At 38.8% G+C, this 17168-nt stretch overlaps 1 protein-coding gene across 2 annotated transcripts in view; it reads left to right on the top strand.

Moving 5' to 3' along the window:
* The window catches only part of gna12a (guanine nucleotide binding protein (G protein) alpha 12a), a 38817-nt gene extending 22162 nt beyond the window's left edge, over positions 1 to 16655 (top strand). For both annotated transcript variants that reach the window (XM_028019131.1, XM_028019130.1), the window contains 4 exons: positions 9776 to 9826; positions 9892 to 10092; positions 12822 to 13028; positions 13209 to 16655. In XM_028019131.1, coding sequence (XP_027874932.1) covers positions 9776 to 9826; positions 9892 to 10092; positions 12822 to 13028; positions 13209 to 13370 — 621 coding nt within the window. In that variant the 3' untranslated portion in view covers positions 13371 to 16655. The remainder of the gene's footprint in view (positions 1 to 9775; positions 9827 to 9891; positions 10093 to 12821; positions 13029 to 13208) is intronic.
* The last annotated feature ends 513 nt before the right edge of the window (positions 16656 to 17168 follow it).

The following is a 17168-nucleotide window of genomic DNA, read 5'->3' on the forward strand; positions in this document are numbered from 1 at the left end:
GACACTGAATGAAAAAAGGCTAAACTCCGGTGCTCTCCACTGACCTCTCCCTTCTTCATTTCCTTAGTGTAATGCCCAGCGCACATTATACGATTTTAGAGTTGTCGGCTGATTGTCGGCCCATTTTCAGAACCTGAGAGACCACACATTAGCTAACAGAAGTCCTAGGTATAACGATTCGATCGGGTTCAATCGTGCTGTCCAACAATGGGCACAAAATAATGGCTACAAGTCCAGTTAACTAATTTTAAAACTAGGCATCAATCAATGTTTTACTACAATCTACCTGCAATGAATGTGGCTAGTGTCAGTCCTAACTGAATGAAAATCATTATAATCTATTTATGCCACGTTAACGAAGAATGTTACCGGGTTTATCAACTGCGGTAGCAATTTCGCTCCAACTCCTCCCCTTGTCATTTCTATATTCTTACACAAAATGTTGAATAAACATTGATGTTGTTTCCACATATCATCTCCGCTGGACTTCGGTTGCGCTGTGTCAGCTGTTTGGGATTCCCCTCCATAATTTCCCCTCAGAAAGCAGGGAGGGGAATCCGCGCTTTCTGATTGGCTACCTGTTACATTCAACAGACTGTGTTAATGGACTTTACCAGAGGGGCCGCTTTTCATTGGCTGATGCCCATTCTACGTGGTCACGTGCGTGGTCATCTCACAAACAGACGCTTCCCGTTAGCTAAGTACAGCATAATGGCAGAACTGATACAACTTCTACACCTTGAAGCCTGTCTGCTACACAGTCTTACTTTAGCTAAACAGATCAATATGCAATGTGTACTGTATCTGACATACACTAAAGATTTTATTTTAGCAGAAAAGGCTTTGGACTAAACTGTTACTCGTGTTAGCCACTCTAGCATCAAGTACAGCTACTCAATCAACCATCGCTGTGTTCAGGGAAGCGCTGATTAATAATCGAGAATTAAATATCAAGCCTGGAAACTTGATATCGTAACGGACTGAATGTTATGTTTTTTACGTAATCTTTGCTCGTCTTGCGGGGCGCAGGCGGTTGCCACGGTAACAGGTGTGCTTAAACTACAAAGAGAGAGAGAGTAAAAAGGTACTAGTGGTTTTGAGTTGATCACCTGTTTGGGTTATTTTACCTTTGTTTACCTTTGTTTACAGCGCATTACAGCCGCTGTAGTTTCTAAACGTTGGACTAATTACCTTGTTCGTGTGTGAGTATACGTCATTCACAACAAACATCAAATAGAACAAATATATTTCATAAAATTTTAACAAACAAATGGCTTCTACCGTGGTAATTATGTGAAATTAAATTAATTATATCCCAACTTCAGAAGATTTGCCTTTACCTTTACAGAGCTCTTTGGTTCCTCCTATCAGTCTGTAGCTTCTCATATTGAGGTCATCAAACCAAATTTCAGATCTACCATAACTGACTGACACCTGCTGGCCTCAGGTTTGCAACCTGCTTGTGACTGAGAAACCAGTAACCTCCTCCCTCCCAGATCATGACATGAACTTGCCAGTTCCTCTGTCCATTGTAGTAGCTGATATATTGTGAAAATCCGGTAGAAATGATGCACTAATCGAGTCATGTTTACATAGAAATAACGTGCTGCAAGGCTTTGCTTGTGAAATTTGCAGTCACGTGGGTCGGTTGTGGGCGCAGCTTGGTAAGGTCCATGCTCCCAGTCGGGGAAAACCCCTGATTTAGATTGGCGCGGCCACGACAATCTACCATAACACACCACACACTACAGGATGATCGGTTACGAAATTGCAAGCGACAATCTTAGAACGGCCAAGGCTCTAAGATTGTCGTAAGGGGAAAATCGGCAAAAAATCGTGTAGTGTGAACTATTGCATCAGTTAGTCGGATGTGCCCATCTTCTCTATTTAAATCTAATGATTACTGAAGGGCAATAATCTGCACTCTTGGTTGAATGCAGTATTTATTTCCACTTTGGCTTTGTGTTGTTTAATTTTTATTCAAGTACATTTTTTGTTAAAGACTGAGAATCCATTTTATTTTTGTTTTTGGTTATTTTGTTATTTTGTTTATCAGTTCCAGTGTTAAGTGTTCTTTTGAAAATAAAGTGTATCTATCTTTGGCAGAAAATCGCATGCATTATTACATTGTTTCCATTAAATCAGTGTAAAAAGGTCTTCAAACAATATTATCGTTTATCGCAATAATTTTTGAAATAATTAATTGCTCAGCAAAATTTGTTATCGTGACAGGCCTAATGTCAGCCTACAGTCGGACCACAACTTCAAAATTATAAGCTATGTTCCCCCATTAGCATCCATGTTCACTTTTTCAAACACTGAGCACTTCTTTTTTTTATGGCGGTTGGCAAAGCACTTAGAACACTGACTTTTTTGTGCACACTAGAGAACACATTCAGGTCACATATATTTGGAAGTGTGAATGTCCACGGCAAAAAAATCAGATTTGACAAAAAATAGGAATTGGGTCACTTCAGGCCACAGCTGAGTTCACACCACAGTGTGAACGCAGCCTTAGTCTGATTAAAACAGACCAAACAGGGATGGTGTGAATGGACCCTTAGAATGCCCTGAAACTCAAAATGCTTTCCCCCCCTTTCCACTCAATTTTAGACCAATCCTTCTTCCTGACCATGATAGGCTAAAACTGTTTCTGAAACAAATCAATGAATATATTGCTAAAATCAGGCCATGCAACTAAGAAGGACTTTTTTAACTAATGGTCAGTCTATCAAACTCTTTCAGATTCTTTTTTATCAAAAAGTTACAACATATGTAAAATTCAGCTGGATCTCAGTACATTATATCATTTATTTAAGTAATTCAAAAAGTTTTAATTATATATTATAGGTATCCACAAAATGACACATTTCAGTCATTTATTTCTGTTGCTATTGATGCTTTTGGTTACTAGTTAAGAAAACCCGAAATCCAGAATATAAAAATGGTTGAGCCACTGAAGGCCTTTGCTGAAAACACTGGCTTTTCATATTAATGGAAAGTTGAGTGGAAGGAAAGGTGGGGTGAAAAAAGATGCACAAGTAGCAGAGGTAATGAGAGAGGTTCACTACAGCCACTGTACACAAGTACATATCCATATCCATGTGACATCGTCTGTCACATTCCACAGTCCTGAAGCAGAGATCATGTCACAAGTCTTCTACCTCTTTTACATGGATTTTTGCTCAGTTGTCCTAAGTTTTTTCTAAATATGAAAATAATTTTTGTTTTTCACTTAGAAAACAAGGTTTTGAAGTCTTAATCTGCTAGTGTCTGGTCACTGTCTTTTATCAAGTCCAAAATAACACACCCTATTTCAGAAGGTTTGAAGGGGGTGCAGATTTACGTTGCTCCGCCAACACTGTCAAAAGAATCATTACTTGGTTTAACCACTATGGTGTTACTGTGCACTAAACTGGCCTGGACATAGAATTCATGGATTGTTTTTAAGAGACAGACACCAGACCCAACAATACACAAGAGTTGAAGGACGCCATAAACAGCAACCATACTGCATTGATTACATAAATTAAGGACCAGGAGCCCGGACCTGGCATGGATATTCTTTTCAGTCGGTCTTTAAATGTTCTGACTTTGCATTGAAAATATTTTTTGTTGAAAACGTAACTTTTTGAGAGCCAGAGTTTTTATTAGTTTTAAGCTAGCCTGGCCATTGCCTTCCTTTGCAATTCCATAAAAAAACCTCTTGCTTCCAGCACAGTCTGGGCTTTATTCCCTTCACTTGGATTGTCTCTGGTACAATACTGGGCCAATCAGTGAACAGAAGAAGAAATTGAGAATGATGACATTGTTTTAGAATTGTAGTCTGACTGTAGTTTTAGCAATGGCAGAGGAGGAAGTGAATGAAGCCGTTCAGTCTGTGTTGGTGACACTGCCTAGTTCAGCTGGGCTCTTCTCTCTTCTCTGTGGAGGATGGTTGTTTAGAGCGCAGGCAATTTCCGATAAACTTTTAACGCATCACGCATTTGTCACCAGCAAATGTTAGCGATTGGCTAAAATTTAAAACGCCTCCAGGAAGCAATCATTTCTCAAAAGCAAAGAGCCCAAACCTTCTGTATGAAAGACACAGTGTAGAACAAGAGGCTGGTTTTTATTAGGCTATATTTGTCATAATCATGAAAATAATCACAATGCCTGAAATAAATCTGTGGCTACACAGCTTTATGAACCACCTTTTGAATTGAATTGCTGAATTTTCTTAGCTTTTCAATAATTTTAAAAAGTATTTCCTGGAGATTCACATCTAATGCTAATGACAGCTGTCATGAACTGGACAGGAATGATTGAAAAAGCAACCAGTCTGTGTAAAAACATTAAGTCAGTGCTTTAAACTGAATTTAAACCTCATTAAAAAGCAAATAGAGAAAGTAGACACTGCATAAAAACAACTGGAAATAAGTAAGATGAGTTTTGTCAGCCCTTTGGTTTAATAAAAACCAACTAAATCTCTGCTGTGAAGTAAATGTGCTGATGTAGATTCTCTCCACTTCTCCTTTTCTTTGCTCAGAGAGGTTTTCCGGGGACACCAAAGTCAGTTTTTCCCAGGCACAACTGGAGCTGTGTTTCCGGCAGGCTGGGCAAGGGAGGGAGGGAAAGAGAGAGAGGAAAAAAAGAGAGGAAGGAAGGAATTGAGGAAAGTCCAAGGAGAGGAAGAAAAGAAGGGGCAGGGAAGTGGAGACTGAGGGAGGAAAAACAAGTGAGCGCAGGCAAGGATTTTGTTTACTTGTTGGTTTTTCTGTTCCTACCACACCCAGATAACACTCTGTTAGATATAGGACATAAACACATGAACCTTTTGCGCCCAACCAAGACAAGACTGCACAACCACGCTACAGCATAGACTCATAAATAAATGAGATTTCCATTTGCCCAGGATACAAATGCTGCAGAGAGGAGCTGTGTGTCAGCAGGCCTCTATCAGCAGCAGTGGGGTTCCTATAACTCTAATTTTCCAGGATGGTTCCAGCTAAAAGTTAATTATCACTCATATTAAAACTGGGTTAAAAGATAGTTTCAACATTGGACTTTGACGGTACAATTTTGCAACACAAAAGCACAGAAGAGCGAGTTAGATCAACATGTACAATATGTCATCAATATTAACAGCTGAGGTTAATCTATTGCTAAATAAGGATTAAAACAAATCTGTCTACAGAAGTGACAAACTTGCAGTTTTTTCCTATGTAATTCTCACCTCTAATTTACAACACAATTTACAGATTATTCTAGAAAAATTTGTTTTTGTCCTCATCAGTAAGCAAAATGTCAGTTTGCTAAGTTCTCAGGGAAAAACTGATAGTGAAGTATGAAATAATACAGTTTGCTTTAGAGCATAATTTACTTGTCTGATGTTGATATGATGCTTCTGCAGATCACAGTCATGTTATCTTTTTACCTTGCTGGGTTTCAAAAGACCAAGATGATGACAACCATGATTCTTCACTTAAAGCTTTAAAACTGTTGCACAAAGTCATTTTTAATTCACTGCCTATTGTTCATTTGTTGACCTGCGTGGCTTAAAACCAGATTTTTATTTTGTGAACATTTTTGTTGAAATGAATCTAGGTTTTCTTAATTTCATAAAATTTCATAAAATTTTATGAATTATGAATTCTAGTGAAGTGCAAAGCTCATAAAACAGAATAACTTTTCCTGTTTAGCACACCTACCAAGATGTTACTTTCATTCACTGTAAAACATTTGAAGGTGCTTAAACTTGAAAATGAAAGTCCCCCTGCTGCCTTGAAAATGCTATTTAAGTCAACAAGAAAATTGTATTAGTTTTAACTCAGAAATTAAAGTTCATGAAGTTGATTTAACAATCCATCCATTTTCTGTACACTCTTGTCCCTAGTGAGGTCAGGAGGGGTGCTGGTGCCTATATCCAGCAAACATTTCAGGCAAGAGACGGGGTCACCCTGGACAGGTCGCTAGTCTGTCGCAGTACTGATGTATTTATTCATTGGAATTTGTTCCTTTTGATCCTCTATACTGGCTTGTGTCTGTTATGAATCCCTTCATGTCTGGGAATCCCTCACTATTCCTCTGATCCCCCACCTCCCATACCCCCAACCTTCTGCCACTGCTGCTCACACCCTGCCAGTCAAAATCTCTTGCTTTGTGCTTCCTATTGGTGCGACACTGTAGGTCACTGGCGGGGTCACCAGCAGGGTCACTATGGTCACATTTCCTGTATATGGGGCCAGACACGGAGAGGCCTCTGTGTCATGGCTGATCAGAGAGAAGAAGGGACTTTTGCAAAAAGCTGCTATCTGTACAAGTTCGTGTTTCTGCACTGAAATTGCTGAACAGGTTTGTGCTGTCCCTTCCTCGTCCATGTTCTCTGCTCTGTGTTCACATGCACAGCTGTTTCCTGTTGAATGGAAGGGTATTTAAAAGAAAGAAAAGGGAAGAGAGGAAATCAGTCATTAACCATTGTTAGAAAATCAATTTCAAGCTTTGCAAAAAGCTGGGATTCAGATTAAGCTCTGCATTTTTCGGATTCCTGTTACAAAGTCGCACTGATCACATTCTTTAATTCAATGTGCAGATTTAAACCATTTCCTTCCTGTTTTCTGTGCAAAATGGAACTTGTGGGAATTATTTTACAGGATGTCAGCAGCAACCTTCTGTAACCTTGACCTTTTTGCATAAAAACTGCTACTTCTGTTCTTGTTCTGTTTTGTTTTTCTTTTTTTATAGAAAAGTATAATTTTACATATTACCAATAAAAATAAGATAATAAGAAAAATGTTGATATATTCAGTACTTATTTTGCCTTATTTTGTACTAACCCATATATGGAATAAAGTCTTAGTAAAATATGTATACTTTTAAAAAATGTCATAATTGAGTGAGCATGCAGGCACTGGTTTATAATTTCAGGCCATTAAAAAAACTTAATTTATGCAAAGTCGAGACTCCCAATCAATTAATCAAGCAAGCAATGAATCCTATTTAATCAGACCCAATTATGGTCCATAAAAAAAGAAACAGAACAACAAAAACAATAAAAATAAAATAATCATCCACTGCCATATTAACTAAGGCACCAGTGATTCCACAAACTAGAGAAGAACCTCACTTAGCTTTGAACAGAGTTAAAAAAGAAGTGGATGGATTGTCCTGGATATATGACACAAGATATGCCAGCCTATTAAGATATACTTCTTCATTCTTAGTGCTTTCATAAGGTGTATATATATTCAATATGATGATAAACTTTTTATTTCCAAAACTGAACTCGAGACCTATAGCCCAATCAACCTCCAGTTTGATCACTTTAATCAGCTGACCGTAACTTTTACGCCACAACACTGCAACACCGGCAGATATTATGCCCTGCACTAACTTGGTGTTAGTGCAGGGCACCATAAAAATTTTCATTCAGGGATTTGAGTCTTTCTAGGTCCTGCTTGGATAAAAAAGTGTCTTCTTGTTTGCATAATACATCACACGTTTCCAGACATTTATCCATCACAAGACGATGTGATGTATGTCCTACACTCACATTGTACGCACAAACCACGCACATTATATGACACAATATTAATGCTCATTTACTGTACTTGCTCCAAGGTTTTTATTTGTACTTGCTTGGGTCTCCGTTGCCTCCCTCAGGCTCGATACGTCTCTGCTCAGCTGGAGCAGCTGAATGGAGCATTCAGCTAAGCAGAGCTTACACATCCATGCTGCCAAATCCGACAGGTCGTGTGAGACAAACCTGGGAATGTTCTCTCCACATTCATTGAACACCTTTAGGTAGTCTTAATGTTGTTAGTATCCTGTTAGGGGCCTTTATGCCTGATGCAGCATACTGAAGCATACACAATTCAAACAGCAAGCGCTTGGACTCTTCAATCCATTCAGATGAGAAATTGCTTGACACCAACAATTAGGCCTGTCACGATAGCAAATTTTGCTGAGCGATTAATTGTCTCAAAAAATTATTGCGATAAACGATAATATTGTCTGAAGACCTTTTTACACTGATTTAATGGAAATGACGTAATCATGCATGTGATTTCCTGCCAAAGATAGATACACTTTATTTTCAAAAGAATATTTAACACTGGAGCTGATAAACAAAATAAACAAAACAACCAAAAACAAAATGGATTCTCAGTCTCCATTAATGTACTTGATAAAAACTAAACAACATAAAGCCAAAGTGGAAATAAATACTGCATTCAACCAAAAGAGTGCAGATTATGAAGTCTGTATATTATGTTGCCCTTCAGTAATAATTAGATTTAAATAGAGAAGATGGGCACATCGACTTCCTGATGCAATAGTTCACACTATACGATTTTTGCTCCTATTTTTCCCCTTATGACAATCTTAAAACGTTGGTCTTTCTAAGAGTGTGTGGTGTGTTATGGTAGATCGTCGTTGCCGCTCCGATCTAAATCAGGGGTTTTTCCCCACTGGGATCTTAACGCAGCCTGTTGAATGTGACAGGTAGCCAATCAGAAAGCGCGGATTCTCCTCCGTGTTTTCTGAGGGGAAATTACATCGGGGAATCTCAAACAGCTGACACGGGCAACCCGAAGTCCAGCCGACGTGGAAACAACATTAATGTTTATTCAACATGCAAAGAATATAGAAATGATAAGAGGAGGAGTTGGAGCGAAATTGCTACCGCAGTTGATAAACCCGGTAACTTTTCAGCTGTTCTTTGTTAACGTGACGTAAACAGGTTCTAATGATTTTCATTCAGTCAGGACTTTACACTGACACTAGCCACATGCATTGCAGGTAGATTGTAGTAAAGCATTGATTAATGTCTGGTTTTAAAATTAGTTCACTGGACTTGTAACCATTATTTTGTGCCCATTGTTGGACACCACACGGCAGGAACGAACCTATGAACCGTTATACCTAGGATTTCTGTCGGCTAATGTGTGGTATGTCAGGTTTTAAAAATGGGCCGACAATCGGCCAACAGCTCTAAGATTGTGTCGTGTGCGCTGGGCTTTACACTAAGGAAATGAGGAAGGGAGGGTCAGTAGAGAGCACTGGAGTTGAGCTTTTTTTCATTCGGTGTCATCAACAGAAAGAGAAAAAGGCCGGAAGAGACGATAATGCCGATAATTGAAATGACGTCGATAGTTTTAATTTATCGTACGATTAATCGATTTATCGTTTATGCGACAGGCCTACCAACAATACAATTTCATCTTGTGACAGAGGCCTCATTTTGATTACAATAAAGTATAAAAGTTTATCCTCTATGACCACTCTATCATCTGCTGTTTTATATACAAAAATCTCAGATTTGTTTGAGAACCTCCAGTACGCACTGCTGCACTTGCAGCCATCTTGTCAAATCCCAAATTCAAACTTTGGATTAAAAAATATATATTACTTATCATTTCGTTAGTGGGGTTCTGATCCAGTGCTGGACATTGCTGCTCCAGCTACTGATTCAAATATGCATGAAATATTCTGCTCATCTGGTCCAGTCTGTTCATAAACGCAGTAGCAGCATATTTAACAGAAACATAATAGGCCTGATATGATTACAGGAGATCATCTGGTCTCTGTGTTTGCATTGATTTACAGTATGTGTTATTTAATCAGAAGCCTCTTCTCTGGAACAAGAATCATTTAAGGAAAAGAAATTAAATTGTTCTAATAATCATATTAGATGCTGTAATTGTATTTTTTTTAACCATTTATGTTCTTTCAGTGCTCTATAAGATAATAAGATGACAGTTGAGTCAAAGCTCTTTTCTTCCCTTCTTGCCTGCAGAGCGAATCAGTCAAATACTTCCTGGATAACTTGGACCGTATTGGACAGCTGGTGAGTCTCACTCAAATAAGCTCTCTATTTCTTCATACAAGACAATGACTCTCTCCTGTTTTCAGAGCTATATTCCAAGCAAGCAAGATATTTTGTTTGCAAGAAAAGCGACCAAAGGGATTGTTGAGCACGACTTTGTCATCAAAAAGATTCCTTTCAAAATGGTGGATGTTGGGGGTCAGAGGTCACAGCGACAGAAGTGGTTTCAGTGTTTCGATGGGATCACATCAATTCTCTTCATGGTGTCTTCTTCAGAATATGACCAAGTAAGTGCATTCTTAAGCTCACATGCATGCATTAGAATCTATAAAGGTCAGGCTTAGAATGTCTCTAAATATTTATTTTAAATGCAGACAAATTTAAGAACTTAAAAGTACACAGAAATCATTTTACAGAAAGGAGATGTTCGACCATTCCTCCTCACACAGTCCTGGTTCCTCACTTATGTTCTCTCATTCCAGCTAACCAAACAGGTTGTCTGTAAGGTTGACGTCTAGTATGGAGTGAAAATAGTCTCAAAATATCTGTGTGTGTGTAAAAGTATCTGTGCGTGTGTAAAATCATCTGTGCATGTGTAAAAAATGGGCTGCACAGTGGCGCAGTTGGTAGCACTGTTGCCTTGCAGCAAGAAGGTCCTGGGTTCGATTCCCGGCCGGGGTCTTTCTGCATGTTCTCCCTGTGCATGCGTGGGTTCTCTCCGGGTACTCCGGCTTCCTCCCACAGTCCAAAAACATGACTGTCAGGTCAATTGGTTTCTCTAAATTCTCCCTAGGTGTGAGTGTGTGTGTGCATGGTTGTTTGTCCTGTATGTCTCTGTGTTGCCCTGCGACAGACTGGCGACCTGTCCAGGGTGAACCCCGCCTCTCGCCCGGAACGTAGCTGGAGATAGGCGCCAGCAACCCTCCCGACCCCATTAGGGACAAGGGTGAACAGACAATGGATGGATGGATGGATGGATGTGTAAAAATATCTGTGTATGTGTAATACTGGATTTGTAACTCGTGTAAGCATCTTTGTATGTAACTTTGGATAGTTGTGTCTGTGAAACATGATTTGCAAACCGTAAGAAGAAAATAAACCTTCTCATAAGTCTACAAATGTTGAAAAGGTACGCATGAGTCACCAGATACACACACACAAAACTGCATTTACACACAGATCTGGTTACGAGTGCACGACTATTTTTGAGACTCATTTCACGTTCCGGAGCTCTCAGATTTGTGTGTAAATGGTGCGTTTACATGCTAGTAGAAAGCTGGGTCATCTGAGTTTTGCTCTGAGTCTAGTGTTTTTATCCTCTAAATGTTTCTCACTGTGCTTGTGCCGAAGTGGAAAATACGTTAGTTCGGTGGAAAACGGTATATCTCAGCACTTTCTCAGCGTGAAATGAGTCTCAAAAATAGTTGTGCACTCGTAACCGGGTCTGCGTAAATGCAGTTTTGTGTGTGTGTATCTGGCGGCTTGTGTGTACTTTGTCAACTTTTGTAGGCGTAGGAGAAGGTTTATTTTCTTTTTACGGTTTACAAATCATGTTTCACAGACACAAATATCCAAAGTTACACACAAAGATGCTTACACGTGTTACAAATCCACCCCTACACACGCACCGATACTTTTACACATGCACAGATACTTTTACACACGCACAGATATTATGAGACTATTTTCACTCCATAGTTTAGGGAATGGGATCAATATGCTACTTCGATAACAGATTAACTCACTTCAATATTTGTTAAACAAATAGTATAGATGGCACCAAAACTATTTTTCTTTAGTGTAAAACACAGAAAAAATGACATTACCCAGCCATATGTGTAAATGTGTTTGAAACCTGAGAGACAAAAAGTCTTTAATATATAATAATGTTCAAATGTGATTAAAAATTTCTTTAGGCTGCCTGAGCCTAACATGATTGATTAGCATACATATGGACAGGACATACTGGATAGCCTTATCATGTCAGATGAGACTCCAATATGAAAAACATAAAAGAACTGTTAGTAAAGCATTTGGAGGGAAGTCTGATAGAAACTGTTATTTGCTTTAAATAAAGTCAGTGCTCAGACTGTAAAGCTAAATATTAAAGTAAAACAACGAGCATGAGAATTAAATCCTAGCTAAGTGTTCTGGCTGAAACTGCTGTATTTCATTTATGTTTGGTAAATATGAGCAGTCTCTTCGATATAAATGACATGTACTGAAGGTTGGAAAATACTGGTTAAAAATGGCTGCACAGTAAGGAGGACCTTGTTTTAAATCCCAGCCTGGAGTCTTTCTGCATGTTGTCCATCCATGCAAATGTTCTCTCTGCTTATGGTTGTGTGCATGAATGTTTGTCTTGTGTGTCTTGATGGACTGGTGACATGTCCCACATCTTGTCCAATAACCTCTGGAGATGGGCACCAGGGAGTATGATGGACAGTTAAAAATGTTGATTTACAGTTTGTATAAACATAAAATCTAAATTACAAATGAGAATTGTAGGTGAACCATCTAAAATATCCCTGGAGGGTTAGTTAGTACAAACATTATAATGGTGCAGAAACCTTGGTGGTTAAAGCAGGACTGGTTTAACACATTTGAACTAATGCTGCAGCACTAAAGCAATAAAAGACTTTTAACAACAGCGCCATTATGTAGGCGGAGAGGCTGCATGAGAGCCACTTAAAATAATTAGTGATCTAAATACAGTGCATAATGTGGAGAGAACATCACAGGATAGACTATTATTATTATGTAATGCTGATACTGTAAAAATGTTTTTCATGCAGGCTCTTGACTTTTGGACTTATAAAATGGACAAGAATCTCAACATCTGAGATTGATACAAGGCTGCCTTTGTGGCGCACTGAGGAGCCCTGCTTGTTCTCACAGATATGGCTCCAGTTCAAATCAGGGGTCATATGATTATGGCTGAATCATTAATTGTTCCTCTGATAAGGCTTGGAACTAAACCCAAACAAAGAATAATGTAGAGTGTGTTTGTGTGCAGGTATTGATGGAGGACCGCAGGACAAACCGCCTGGTGGAGAGCATGAACATCTTTGAGACAATAGTCAACAACAAGCTTTTCCTCAATGTCTCCATCATCCTGTTCCTCAACAAAACGGACCTGCTGGTGGAGAAGATCCACACTGTGGACATCCGCAAGAACTTCCCTGAGTTCAGAGGAGACCCCCGCCTGCTGGATGACGTACAGGTGATTGATCAGAAAATAGCATATCTAAACAATTTGTAAATGAAGTATGCATTACATAGTTTTGGTGGATCATTTTTAGTTTATGGTTGTAACTGTAAAACAGTTGAAGGTGTAGGAATACTTTAATTAGGAACGTGCCACACTGACTCATACTTCCTGTTCCTGCCCTGCTTCCTCCAGGAGTTCCTGGTTCAGTCGTTCAGTCGGAAGAGGAGAAACCGGGGGAAGCCACTGTTCCACCACTTCACCACTGCAGTGGACACAGAAAACATCCGCTTCGTCTTTCACGCCGTCAAAGACACAATTCTGCAGGAGAACCTCAAAGACATCATGCTGCAATGACTTTCATGCTTCTGTGACTGCAACTATGAAACCTGCCACCATTCCAGGCATGAAGGATTTTGCTCTGACACTCTGATGAACCTATATAGGCACTGACATGTGGAAGCACAGTGGATCTAACTGATATTTGAACCTGTGCATCCCAGCAGTTGTACATGTATGTTGACAACTGCTTTGAACCTCTGTAAATGTGCAACTGAGCTGAAAGGTGGGAAACACCAACTACACCTGGGTTAGCACTGAGAGTTTCCTTCCCCTCGTATACATAAGACTGATGACAGCGTTGTCACTAAACCGAGTTGGAGCACTGCCTCCTGGAAGCAGCATGAGCCAGATGGAAAAGGCCTCCACCTCCAGTACATGTGACCAGAGTGGAGGGTCTGGCCCCTGACTGGTCATATGCTGCGTTATGTGATAAAGTTGCACAAGTGTTCCTGTCAGTGAACTTTAGCAGAGAGAAGAAGCAAGAGACCCTCTTGTGCTCCATATCTCTCTGTATTTTTCTCCCATCGTTACACGATGGGAGAAACAGCTGCAGAGAAGAAGTCTTATTCTTCTAATCTCCTCTCTCATCTCCTGTCTTCAGCAGTACAATGGACAGACTGCTTGTCTCGTCCCTTACAAATACAAATTGTAGACAGGCTAATTAGAAAGTCATCTTTGATGAAAGGAATACACAACTCCTGAGTTATTACTCCTCTTATGATTTGTCTTTGTCTTCTTTAAATACACCACAAACACCCCAGACTTCATTCGGGGCTGGTTTGAAGTATTTACTGGACATATTTTGGTTTTTTTTCTTTGTTTAACTTTTTCTGTTTTTTCGGTAAATATGAAGGGAACCGTGTTAAATATCTATGCTGAAGTATAACTGACCTATTTCCCATACTACTGCTTGAGATTTCCGACTTGTGTTGCAGTTTGAAAGACATAAACAGACTTAAACAGTATTGAGGAACTTGAGCAATTGTTAGACCTAAGAAAACACTGTTTACACGTTTGGCAATACCGATTATTTTATACATTTAATACCCCTTCTACATTTATTGATGCTAATGATATAGATGTGATAGAACACATAAACAAATCTTTTTTCACAGTGGTATAATCGCCCACTAAAAAGTAAGCACAATAAAAAATTTTAATTATTTGCTTTATTAAAAATTACAATTTTCTGAAGGGAAATCTTAATTTTTTTTGGGAAAAAAATCAGAAAAAAAGATCACCATCACAAAAGGTGTAGTGTTTTTTTGGAATGACTTTATTCAAATGCAGAAAACTAGATCTACCAGACTTTTTTGTCTTCAAGAGACTTTCTTGATTGAATACTTCAGCATATCGTCAGCAAAATGATTGAATTGGATCCCATGATGTCCAATAATTTTACCAAGAAGAGGCATATCTTTACAGACAAGAGAACTGGCTCAAACACCACACCCTGTGGTACTCTACAGCTAACTCAAATGTATGAGGAAGATTTATAAATAAATGATGCAACTTCAACATGATTCATCTCTTTTCACGCATTTTATACATCTTTACCAATGGTAGCAATAAAAGTAGAGGTCACTGTATTTATTTTTCTGAATGTTTTATTCTCCTAATTCTCAAAATGGCACAGACCATTAACTCAAGGAAATTAGATGGCAATTTTAAATACTGACATTTTACTAATGAGGTCATTCATAGAAAATCAAACAAAAAAACAGCATAAATTCCTAATAAAAAAGTTCCAAAAATCTAAACTGATTGCTACCATTTTATAAATAGATTATTTTAGATATTTAAATATTAGAGGCCCTTGCTTTGCAACATTTTAAAGCACTGTGCATTAATATATTTTAGGATGGAACAGAGGAGACAGGTGCTGCACTAAATCAGTATGATTAAACTTATTGAATGTTGCTTTCATCACTCTGTTTTATGTCTGCTTTATTGAAGAAAAACATTCAAATTCCAGCAAGCTGGTTCATGCAACAGAGACTTTAGCAGCTTCAGAAGCCAATGTTGATGGAAATGGAGAATCTAAAAGTAACAAAGTCATTTCCAGCAGTACAATACAGCCTGCAAATACATCCCTGATTAAATCTTGTCAAATTTGAAGTGATGGAAAAAAAGTTCTCACCCAAAATGCTTTGAACAACGGAAAGCTTGATGCTCTAATAATGCGTCAGCAGTAATTCAAATAAATTATTCTCCAACAAGGACATTTAATCTTGTGCACCTTTAGTTGCATCAATCATGAGGGTGACATGAGAGTGCAAAAAATTTGTTTTCAGGTTGCGAAGAATGCACTCAAGACCAAAATGTAAATAAATCTAAATAAATAAATGTGTTACTGTTTGTCAGGTTCGCCAGAGACAGTCAACTACTGTATGCCTTTGTAAATTTGCTAATTAAAGTGGAGAAATTTTTTGACATGACTGAGTCGTATTTTGGTACGGCAGCAATAAGGACACCGGCCGGCTGCCTTTCTCACTCCCAGTGTTTCCTCTGCTTGACCAAGAGGTGGAAAAACATGTCACTCACTGCACCACACACGCCTTAATTATAATACTGTTAGTTGGTTTGCAAAGTGAGCATGTTTTTTTCCTTTTATACACTGAACACTGTAAATTTCTGACTGACACTGTGTGTATATAAGTATTACCATGCAAAAGTCTCCAATGATCTCCCATTTCTTTACATTTTCCTTCCAAGGGGCCAGTACCATGCTATGTATAACAGCTCCAGCATCATTCTCAGTTCAGATCTTAGGCACTTTCAGAGGAGCGATTATTGGTTCAGCCTCTTAAGTCTGAGACAGAAAAACTTTTCAAATTGAAAGTAGCAACAAACCCATTTAAAATTATTTTTTAGGCATTTATCAAATTTTTTCTGTTGAAAATATGCACAAAAAAAAAAAACTTGATGGAAAAATAATATGCTTTTAGCACCTTGGTGGATTGTACTACAGAGGTGTTTGGCGAAGACCTGGCGTACAGTGGACATTTAGCTGAAAGATGATCCATCTTGTGGGTTGCTGGGATTTTTGATTTTCAGGCATGACTGTATAAAATTAACTAACCCTCCTTCTTGCACACTTGTTCGGATTTTTCCTGAGTGAGTGTCGTTGCACTGGATGTTCGGGAGGAAAATGTCAAAATGAAGTAAAACACAGTTTTAAAAAGGCAAGCAGAAAGAGGAAAAATCAGGAGATTCCTTCAATGTTTATGTTTCTATATTTTGTTTTTTTCTGATGCCTTTCCTTTGTGTTCTGTGGTGAAATAAACTGCCTTTAGCTGACAGTCTGTTTCTTTATTTTGTCAGTGTAGAGGTCATGACCCTGGAGTTGGAAAACTGATGACTAGAATGGGGAAAAAAAACTTTCCTTCGTCGATGCTTTTCTCATTTCCAGGGGTGGATCGAATCAGCATCTATATGAACACAGGGAGCTTTCATGCAAATCCAAAAAGCTCCTGATAAGTAATGTCAGACCGACTGTAGGCCTCATTCTACATAATGTAATACAATGCTCATCAGCCACAGCTATCAGGCCACTGGGCAGAATAGCAGAACTGGAGTCTGGCAATATCTGAGTTACCCAGCAGTCTGACCTTTGCTTTGGCTGTTAATCAAACTGGTTTGCTGCATTACAGGCCCCAGTCTCAGGAGACAGGGAGGGGGTTCAGAAACAGCCAGACAACTTTTTCTCTGTTGTTTTAGAAATCACCCATCAGCTTGGATTTATTTACACAGGAAGTGAGCCGAATGTAAATGAAGGTCAATAAAATACATGCACATCGGACAAATTCATGA

The sequence above is a fragment of the Xiphophorus couchianus genome, chromosome 5 (genome assembly GCF_001444195.1).
Source record: "Xiphophorus couchianus chromosome 5, X_couchianus-1.0, whole genome shotgun sequence".
In the NCBI taxonomy this organism is placed as follows: Eukaryota; Metazoa; Chordata; class Actinopteri; order Cyprinodontiformes; family Poeciliidae; genus Xiphophorus; species Xiphophorus couchianus.